Genomic DNA, 10,763 nt, shown 5'->3' with positions numbered 1-10,763 from the left:
AAAAAAAAAAATTTGTTTTTTTGAACAAACTCAAATAGGTTCTCCAAGGCTTTCGCTTATTTTTCTCTCTCAGAATACCTATGACTCATAGGTATGATCATTTTACATAACCTCATACTTCTTAAAGGTTTTGTTCATTCACACGCCTCCCCCCCTTTTTTTTGAGACAATCTCACTTTGTTGCCCTTGGTAGAGTGCCGTGGGGTCACAGTTCACAGCAACCTCCAGCTCTAGGGCTTAGGCACTTCTCTTGCCTCAGCCTCCCAAGTAGCTGGGACTACAGGCGCCCACCATGGCACCCGGCTATTTTCTTTTGTTTTTTGTTTTTGTCTGACTGGGTTAAATTAAAAGGCCTGTCTTCAAGCTCTGAAATTCTTTATTCTGCTTGGTTTAGTCACTTATTAAAGCTTTCAATATATTTTGTAATTTCATCAATGAATCTTTTATTTCTACAAGTTCTGTTTGGTTTTCTTTAAAAAATATCTATCTTGGCTTGGCGCCTGTGGCTCAAGTGGCTAAGGCGCCAGCCACATACACCTAAGGTGGCGGGTTCGAATCCAGCCCAGGCCTGCCAAACAACAATGACGGCTGCAACCAAAAAATAGCCAGGCGTTGTGGCGGGTGCCTGTGGTCCCAGCTACTTGGGAGGAGGAGGCAGGAGACTCACTTGAGCCCAGGAGTTGGAGGTTGCTGTGAGCTGTGATGCCACAGCACTCTACCCAGGGGACAGTTTGGTCTCTGTCTCGCAAAAAAAAAAAATCTATCTTTTTAATAATTTTTTTGTTTATATCCTGAATTATTTTTCTGATTTCTTTTTGTTGGTTTTTAACTTTTGGATCTCATTGAATTCCTTTAAAGTTTAAATTTAAATTCTTTAGTATTTCAGAGATTTATTTTGGTTAGAATTCATTGCTGGAGAGAGTTAGTATTATTCTTTGGAAGTGTTGTAATACTATACTTTTTTTATACTTCCAGAATTATTTCTCTGATCTCTTCTCATCTGGATAATCTCTCTTCTACTGTATTTAAATTTACTTTTGTTTGGGTGGCGTTTTTAAAAATTTCATAATATTACAGGGGTACAAATGTTTTGGCTAGATGTACTGGTCTTCTACAGTTTGAGTCAAAGTTGTGAGTGTGCCCAGCACCAGTTAGTGGACGTTGCACCTGTTTGGAGTGGTTTTTACCCATCACCTCTTCCACCTCCTCACCTGCTTGATTTCCACTAGAGTTTTACTTCCGTATGAGCACAAGTGTTGATCAATTAGTTCCAATTTAATAGTGAAAGCATGTAGTGTTGGTTTTTCCATTCTCTCAATACTTCACTTAGGACAATGGTCCCCAGTTCCATCTAGGTTGTTACAAAAGCTGTTAGTTCACCATTATTTTATAACTGAGTAGTACTCCATGGTATGCGTGTACCACATTTTATTAATCCACTCATATGAATAGGAAGTTGGGTTGATTCCACATCTTCGCTGGATGGCATTTTTTCCCTTTGAGACTGTGATTATAATGTATGTTGTATGGGATCATTTGGCTTTAGTTCTGGGGGTTTCAGTGGCAAAGCCTCTGTATTAGTTTCTTGGTTAGCGGTAGCCTTTGTGTGGTGGCTTTCTCACATGGTGGTTATAGTAGGATGTGTGGAGCGTGTGAGCAGGCTCAAGGATGCCGTAGGTCTCAGGAAGCTAATCTCATTCTCCAGATCGATGCACATGTATCTGCAGATTTTTCTGAATTGTGCAGTTCAACCTCCAAGTCGCTAGGTGGCTCTCCTGAGTAAGAGCCAGTTTTCTCAGCCAGATGCTGCCAACTGCTTTCCTGCCTTTTCTTCCATGAGATCTGGAACATCCATCACTTTTCTGGTGAATTCATATGCTTCTTCTTGAATAAAAGTTCATAGTGTTAATTGCTACACACTCTTCTATTTCCAAGTAGATGAAGCTAGTTAACAAAAAGCTTTAATCTGCCATCTTGCAAAATAAAAAAGATTTCTTTACTTTGGTAATAGAAACTTTGATATATATCAACTGTCTGCCACAATCTGTAGATTCTGTCATACAGGAGACAGGAATGAAATACTTGCATGTTCTGTTCCAGAGCAAGAATACTGGTAGAAAAACAGTGCCTTAGATTTATGAGGCCCTTCTCAGTAGTGGGATCACAGAAGTAAAGGTTCAAAAGGAGAAACAGAATCCCTTGTATGAAGTATAGATGACAAAAATACACTGTACTGAAATATTTCTCTCCTGGGAAGCTTTTGCCTTGGTGCAGGGTGGCCTCTGCACAAACGCCTTCGCTATGCGACAATCCGAGTAGGATTTCATGGACTATTTCTATTGAATTAAGAATATCCTAACTTCATTTGTTAAGTTTTATTCTTTCTAAGACTGAAAAAGCATGCCCTTAAGTTGGGATTTGTGTGTTTCTAGTATGTGAAACCAAAAAAAATCCACAATGTTTCATGTTAACGCTCATCATTGTATATAATTATAGGCCTCGCCATTTTAGAAATTACTCAGTAAAGGGCTTCTGAGGAAATGTAATCAGTATTAGGGGAGGCAGAGATAAGTATATTATTGAAGAAAGTAAAGACTGGAGAGATTTCTGGGTTCTGGTTATAAAACTGTTTAGAAAGTCCACACTTTTAACTGAGATGAAAAATTTAAGGATAACCAGTTAAGGTAGGAACTTTATTTAAAAAGAAATGATAAATAAGGTTCTTGGAACTTAAAACCCTAGCGCTTTGGAGTTGCAGGGGAACTCCAGAATTATACACGCCAACTTTGCCCCCAGTACAGAGATTCTTTGTCACTTACCCTCACAGACCCGCGCAGGGGTGAAGGAAGCCAGTTCCATTGTTGGGGAACTGTAGTTGTTTGACAATTCTTTATGTTGGCCTTAGCATGTCCCTGTGGTTCTGGAGCAATATACATTAGGTCTTCTCCCTCATTCACACAATTGCCTTCAAAAGTTTGAAATTAACTGGCCTTTCCTACTTAGATGTCTCTGCTTCAGGCAGTACTAAAGCCGGGGGGTATTTAAGCAGAAGTGGCTGGACATTTCTTAGACCTATGGCAGAAAACAGGTCTAACTAGAGAGGGAGCATGAACTCCACATGAGGGGAGGTTCCTTGCTACTCTCTGAATGATGGTTACATCACATCCCTGCCTCCCCCACTGGCTTCTTGGCCACCTTCTATACTGCCCTTTTGGTGCCTCTTCATGGGGGTCAGCGACCTCAGAGAACTGCCCCTGCTATGCCAGGTGTGTTTGAGACTAATACTTTGTGTGTGGTCTTAATATAATAACATGGATGCTGAGAACCCCCAGGGCTTTGATATGTACAGAACTGCTCTGTGTGAGACAAGATGAGCCAGTGGTGAATTGCCTTGGAGAGGGCTGAGAGGAAGAAGGGTGAGGACAGAAGTGGAGGATGCCACCTGCTCCTTAGGGTGATACTACAGCAACCCTCCAGGTCCTCCAGAAAGGCTTCTAGCATTTCAGAATGCTTGACATTTCTTTGAGAAGTCAGTGAAGGGGATGAGTTATACATCAGGGTACAAAGAGGGCATGAAATGCTGAGTCTAAAGATTCAGGAGCACTGAGGCTGAGGGAAGCTTGAGGAACTAAACCAGGTGTCCTCAAACTATGGAGCCAGTGGACCTGCTGGGTGTTTTTGCCAGTGCTGCCTGTCCTGCTTAGCAGCCGACTCATCCCGGGGCCCACAGTCCAGCCCTTCAATGGTCTGAGGGACAGTGAACTGGCCCCCTATTTAAAAAGTTTGAGGACCCCTGAACTAAACCATAAGAAGCCCTCAGACTTCAGAGTGGAGAACTGGCCCTGGCCCCAGGCCAAGGAACTGGCATTCAGGCCACAGCGGGAGCCAGCTGGCATTTAGGCTGCCTGAAGACTCTTCATCTGAGACTGTGTCATCTTTTTAGTTGGTATTAAGCCTTTAATTGGCTAAAAGTCTTGGATGGATTTTTCCCCCCATAGGAGCTGCTGTCCAATTGGGTTTTCCTCATCCTGCATTTATACATTTGATTTTAGGACATAAATACAGGCTTTCCTTACATTTCTACTTATTTTGCTTGATTACTTAATGTTTACTGTTTGACTTGGTTGAAGTGACTGAATTGTTACTCTACCAGCTAGTGAAATTTAGCTACACGTGTTTCTTATATATAAGTATATGTGGAATCTTTAAATATTATTAGCATGATTTCCTTGTTTTTAGTAAAGTCAATAAAATATTGATTAAGGAAAGAATTAAGGCTAGATTTTTATAATACTCCACTACGGACGTCACTTTTACCAGTTACAAAGATTTGCTGATTAGTTTTTGAATATGCTTTTCAACTATCTTCAAATCTACCTACAATGACTGGGCCCCACTTTAAAGTCACAAGTAAGTTTATCTTTGGAATAGCTGTCAAACATTTTGCCAAAATTAAGATACACTACCCATAGTAATCCTAGTTTAAAAGAAAAAAAAGGATAAAAGTTTAGTTGCATATAAGCTCCCAACAGTTAAAAATATTCTTTTCTAATTACATCCACATTGAAGATCCAGTTTAAAATTTTCTAGGACCTTAAATTGCCAATGTATAGGGCGGCACCTGTGGCTCAAAGGAGTAGGGCACCGGCCTCATATACCAGAGGTGGTGGGTTCAAACCCGGCCCCGGCCAAAAACTGCAAAAAAAAAAAAAAAAATTGCCAATGTATATATTGTAATGAGTATTTTCATAGCAATGCCTTTCCTCACAGGTGAAACAATCACATTTTATTTCTTTTTATTTTACATGAAGGTAATTTTCTTACCCTGTGACATGCACTTCGATTTAATATAGATCTAAAACTGACTAGGTTTGCTGGGCTGGAGTGGCTCTCGCCTATAATCCTAGCACTCTGGGAGGCTGAGGCAGGAGGAGGATCTCTTTAGGTTAGGAGTTTGAGACCAGCCTGAGCAACACCAAGACCCTGTCCCTACAAAAAATAGAAAAGTCAGCCAGGTGTGGTGGTGGGCACCTGTAGGCCCTGCTATTCAGTAGGGTGAGGCAGGAAGATTAGTTGAACACAGGAGTTTGAGGCTGCAGTGAGCTCTGATAACTCTACTGCACTCAAGCTCAGGCAACAGAGTGAGATGCTCTCTCAAAAACAAACAAACAAATAAAAAAACCTTCATTGGATTGCTCTATAGACTTTTTCAATGACACATATTTAGAGAAGATTTCAGATTGAGGCAAAGATTTCCGGGCTGGTGTATACATCATTATAACATCTGGCTCCTTTTATTTACGTAGTAAATGTTTACTGAACCCCTATAATATGCTGGATAACCAGGGGTGTGCTGGAGAATATTGCTGGAACACAACAAACCTGGTCTTTGCTTCCACAAAGTTTACAGTTTATAGCTTAAAGGATACAAATGCTAAACAAATAATCATTTAAATTGAAATTGTTATGCATGGTATGAAAGACCTATAAGGGGACACCTGTTTTAGAAAACAGAATCAACCAAGATCTTCTAGAAGAAGAGACTGAGTTAAAGACTTAAAGATTATCTTCAGAGGATCCAGATAGGTGTGGTAGGATCTCCAGGTGGAGAGAAGGGATGGAATTGTGGAGGAACAGCAGTTGCAGAAATGATGGCTACAAATTTTCCAGGATTGAACAAAGAAGTTGAATTTGTTAGTGAAACTGTACTCTGAATCTTGAACAGTATGAATGAAAAAGTCGCTTTTGTGGGTGCATGGAAAATGGATTGCAAGGGAGTCAGGCTGGGTATGGGGAACGGTGCTATGACAGCATTCCAGCAGGGACGATGATGGCTCGGATGTGCCGGCATTCATGGATATGGAGAACAACAAAAAGTTCTGAGGGTTTTACTATGTATTGGAGAGTCTGAATTAAGAGGACCCTGTGAGTAATTGGATGAGGAGTCAGAGGAAGGGAGGTGTCAGGATAAACTCCAAGGTTATGTGAACAACTGAGGAGGTGGAGAAAAGCCAGTTGTGAAATTAGGGAAGATGGAAGCATGAGCAGAACGCTGAATTACCTGGCTGCCGGCGGCTAAGTATTACAACTGGGCAAATGCAGGACCAGGTCGCATTCAAGCCTTTTGTATCTGGAAATACAGTATTTCCTGAACTCCATAATAAAGTGAGTACCTAATTTTAATCCTTTGTGCATCCCACAAAAATATGAATCTACATCTTGAACTCTAAGGGACTTGATTCCTCAAGAAGCAAGTTTTAAATTCTGAACCACAGCTCCAGAGATCGTAGAGGACGTGTACCTTCTGCTGCTGACTCACGGGGCAATTTGGATGTAGCGTTTCCATGTTGGGATTCATAATTTATTTTCTCTGGAAAGTAAGTTCGCCCTCTCTTATTCTGGAAAATCAAAGTAATGTTTTGTTTCCATTGACCCAGGGAAGGGTGCTGAGGCACGATGGAGGAGCAGGCTGGAGCGGGGCTCTGCTCTGAGCAGTGTCTGGGTGTGGTCAGCGCCTCAGTGTCCAGCCATAATCACCTGGTCACTTTCTTTCCTGTCTGCTCAGCTTGCGGTGCCCAGTGTAGAAGCTGTGACTCACAGGCCAGCTGTACCTCCTGCCGAGATCCCAGCAAGGTCCTGCTCCTTGGGGAGTGTCGGTACGAGAGCTGCGCGCCACAGTATTACCTTGACTTTGCCACCAACACGTGCAAAGGTAAAGCTCTCCTTGAATCGTGTAGGGATCCATTTACCCAGCGATACGCCTTTACTGTCGCCGTCTCTCTGTAGGTTTTGAATTTCTCTGATGTCTGCATGTATTCATGTCTAAGAGATAACATTGAGCACCATCTGTGTGCCGCACATGGTGCCAGGTGCTGGTAACTAACCAGAGCTGGCAAACTGGAGATCCTGAGGTTGTCTCTGGCTCACGGGCTTGTTTTGTTTAGCCTGCTTAATGTTCCAGTGCTTTACAATCTTTAATTGTTTGCCTTTTAAAATCAGAAGATTTCACATACAAAAAAATTGAGATTTTTCAGAGGGGTTTTTGGAAAGAAAATCAGAAGATCTGGCAGCAGTGGGACTGCACTCCCACCACGCAGTAGATGGTTGGAACTGTGTAGCTGCGTCCTGCTGGGCTGAGCGCATGTGTCCAGTTTGCCACAGTCCCCACCGTTCCCTGTTCTCTCACAACAGGCTGATTTAGAAGATTTACATGACCGTGCTGGGCTGTAGGTGTCTTTGTTGGGAGCCCTGCATTGCTGCATTCTAAGCAGAATGCACTTAGGAGCTGTGTCTGACATGTTCATCTCTGCTTAATGCACTCAAACGTCTGAAGACATGGGCCTTGTCCTCAAGGGATTTATTGAGAGAAGATGTCAGACACCAAACACCTTTTTCCTTGCTCTCTGGGAGGTGGAATTCTTGAGGCTTATGCCCCTTGAGTGGCGGCTCTCAGGGAGGGTTAGACAGAGGGAAAGGACAGGTTTTACTTGATCTTGTCTGTTTTCCCCTCCTCACTTCCAGTTCCTTCCACCTTTCCCTCTATCCCTCTGGTTCTGGCAGAGAAGCTGGAACTCAAATATGGAGGTCAAACATCTGTAAGTAAACTTGGGAGACTGTAAGGCTCTGAAAATTGCACACTTTCTATTCCAAGAAATTCTACCTGGTTGTCAACTTAGGTGGTCTGCCACGCTCACGGCCACAGCAGCTTTTCTGGGTTTTCCTTCTAACCAGTGGCTGTCAGTTTGTGGTGAAAAACAAGATTATCACAAATCCTCCCCATTGTCAATGATTTCATAGCTATGCTGGCAGTTTTGAAAGCTCTGTCTTAGTGAGATTAACTTTATAAATCTTCTTGGAAGCACGTGTACTGTCTTGCATATTTACCTGCTTTGAGAGGACTTAGATGTATTACATCAAGTTGGAGAAAAGATGACTAATCAGAGGTTTCTCCAGCTTATTAGTGGCAAGGGAAGGTGGGATCGAGGTGGCTCTAACTGGAGAAATATTCTCTTATGAAAAATAGTTCAGCAGCAAACATTTATCGAGTTGTTATTGTATTGCCAGGCAATGTGCTAAATGCTTTACCTTCCCTTATTCCATTTAATCTTCACAATCGTCTTACGCAGTAGGTACTACCCGGATCTCAGTTTTCAAGATCAGAAAACTGAGGTTCAAAAAGTTTAAGGATGGGCTGGATGCCAGCCACATACACCAGAGCTGGCGGGTTCAAATCCAGCCCAGGCCTGCCAAACAACAATGATGACAACCAAAAAATAAAAATAGCCGGGCATTGTGGCAGGCGCCTGTAGCCCCAGCTACTTGGGAGGCTAAGGCAAGAGAATCACTTAAGCGCAAGAGTTGGAGATTGCTGTGAGCCACGGGAACTCTACCAAGGGCGACAAAGTGAGACTCTGTCAAAAAAAAAAAAAAGAGTTTAAGGATGGTTGTAGGATAATGCCATGACTTAAATACAGATTTGCCTCACTTCAAAACCCATGAGCTTAACTGTGCTACCGCTGCCTATCCTCTAAGGATGGAGGATTTACCCTATCAGCTAGAACACTGGCTGCCAAACGTGAGTTTTCCAACTTCATCAGAATTGCCTAGGCCATTAGAAATAATAGCAATATTGTGGTGTATGTACACCGTGGAATATTATGCAGCCTTAAAGAAAGATGGAGACTTTACCTCTTACATGTTTACGTGGATGGAGCTGGAACATATTCTTCTTAGCAAAGTATCTCAAGAATGGAAGAAAAAGTATCTAATGTACTCAGTCTTACTATGAAACCATTTATAACTTTCTTATGAAAGCTACAACCCAATTATAGCCCAAGAAGAAGGGGAAAAGGGAGAGGGATGGGAGGGGAGGGGGGAGGATGGGTGGAGGGAGGGTAATTGGTGGGACCACACCTACAGTGCATCTTACAAGGGTACATGTGGAACTTACTATGTATAGAATATAAATGTCTTAACACAATAACTGAGAAAATGCTGTGAAGGCTATGTTGACCAGTTTGATGAAGGCATTTCAGATTGTGTGTAAAACTAGCACATTGTACCCTGTGATTGCATTAACATACACAGCTATGATTTAATAAAAAAAAAGAAAAGAAAAAAATACCAGTGGTAACATCAATAATAATAATCATAGTAACAGTACCAGCAGCATGTTTTCCTGTCCCTCAGCCAAACTGAGACTCTGATTTTGTCGGTCTGCTGTTGAGCCTGATAATCTATCTGTTTTCTCCCGATCCCTCTGGATTGTTTGGACACACATCTGAGTTTAGACCCCATTAGAACTTACGCTCCTTGAGGGCAGAGCCTACACCTGCCATTTCCATGATATGAACCTTCCCAGTCCAGTGATAGGTGCTTGTTGAGCACATGGAGATGTGAACAAGTCAGCTCTGCTGCCCTAGCGAGATCCTCTATTATTTCACTAAGCCCTTTCTTTCTGGACAGTTCCTTTAACGCCCCTTTTAATTCTAGCATCATTATTCTTTCTGTTGTGTTGGCCACAACACCCAATTTCTGAGAGATAAAGTCATGTGCCTGCTGCCGGTGGTGGCAGCAGGAGCCTTTTAAGTGGTGCTTTTGCCTACTGAGCATTTGGAGATCAGGATTAGGTTTGTGGGGCATGGTAGCCGCTCCCTATGTCAGGCTTTTCATGAAGACTTGGAGTGGTACAGGGATAAAGAACTCTGGGGCCCAAGCGCCACCAGCCAAATTGATATGGCATCTTGGCAGCCCTGCTGGCAGTGGGCTGTGCCCAGGCGTGCAGTGTTCCTTGTACATGCCCATGTCTAACATAATTAGGAAACAGAGTTCAGAGAAGCACGCAGGCCCCTACAAGCAGAGCCCACATGTGAGCCTGCTGTCTGGTGTCTCTGACTCTGTCCTCATTTCACTCCTTGCAGCTGCAGACGGCATCCTCATAAATTAGTCTCTGGGACGGGGGTGGACAGAAAGGAAGCTGCTGTATCCCTGACTTTCTTTGCAGGGTGTGACTGGAGCTGCAGTGCATGCAGCGGGCCTCTGGCCACGGACTGCCTGCAGTGCATGGGCGGCTACGTCCTGCAGGACGGGGCCTGCGTGGAGCAGTGCTCACCGGCCTTCTACCGTGACATGGGCCTCTGCAAAAGTGAGTGTCTGCAGGCCCCTCTCTGTCACCACCTGCACTATGGCTGCCCCTGATTTGTATTGTTTTGAGAAAGAGTCTGTAGCAACCCCTTCTGGCTTTTTACCCAGTTTCTGATTCTTTCCTAGGAGCTAGCTTTATTGTCATGAAAAGTTTCCTCTTCACTTCTCCCACCCCCGATACATCATTTGCTAAAATTTGAGGACAGTGTGGGAATCTTGGGGGTATATGGCCACACAAAAAAACATGTGTTAGCCATTTTTCTTAGACTTCCTTAAATATTGAACAATTCTGGCCCGTACATGGAAAGATCACCGTCCTGCACATGTGAGCGCAGAGAAAGACCATGTTAGTGCACCAGCACCCCTCCACCTGATCACGTTAGTGTACCACCGCCCCTCCACCTAATCACATTAGTGCACCACTGCCCCTCCGCCTGACCACGTTAGTGCACCACTGCCCCTTCACCTTACCTAGTGCACCAGTGCCCTTCCACCTGACCACGTTAGTGCACCACTGCCCTTCCACCTGACCATGTTAGTGCACCACTGCCCCTCCACCTGACCATGTTAGTGCACAGCACCCCTCTGCCTGATCACGTTAGTGCACCAGCACCCCTCCA

At 43.5% G+C, this 10,763-nt stretch overlaps 1 protein-coding gene across 1 annotated transcript in view; it reads left to right on the top strand.

The window, feature by feature from the left end:
* The window catches only part of FRAS1 (Fraser extracellular matrix complex subunit 1), a 430,037-nt gene that overhangs the window by 259,188 nt on the left and 160,086 nt on the right, over positions 1-10,763 (top strand). The window contains exons 22-23 of the mRNA XM_012805310.2: positions 6,566-6,712; positions 10,004-10,144. Coding sequence (XP_012660764.1) covers positions 6,566-6,712; positions 10,004-10,144 — 288 coding nt within the window. The remainder of the gene's footprint in view (positions 1-6,565; positions 6,713-10,003; positions 10,145-10,763) is intronic.

This window comes from Otolemur garnettii, unplaced genomic scaffold (genome assembly GCF_000181295.1).
Source record: "Otolemur garnettii isolate 467f Iridium unplaced genomic scaffold, OtoGar3 scaffold00039, whole genome shotgun sequence".
Lineage (NCBI taxonomy): Eukaryota > Metazoa > Chordata > Mammalia > Primates > Galagidae > Otolemur > Otolemur garnettii.
The sequence above is the reverse complement of the archived record's forward strand: the minus strand, read 5'-3'. Positions and strand labels throughout refer to the sequence as shown.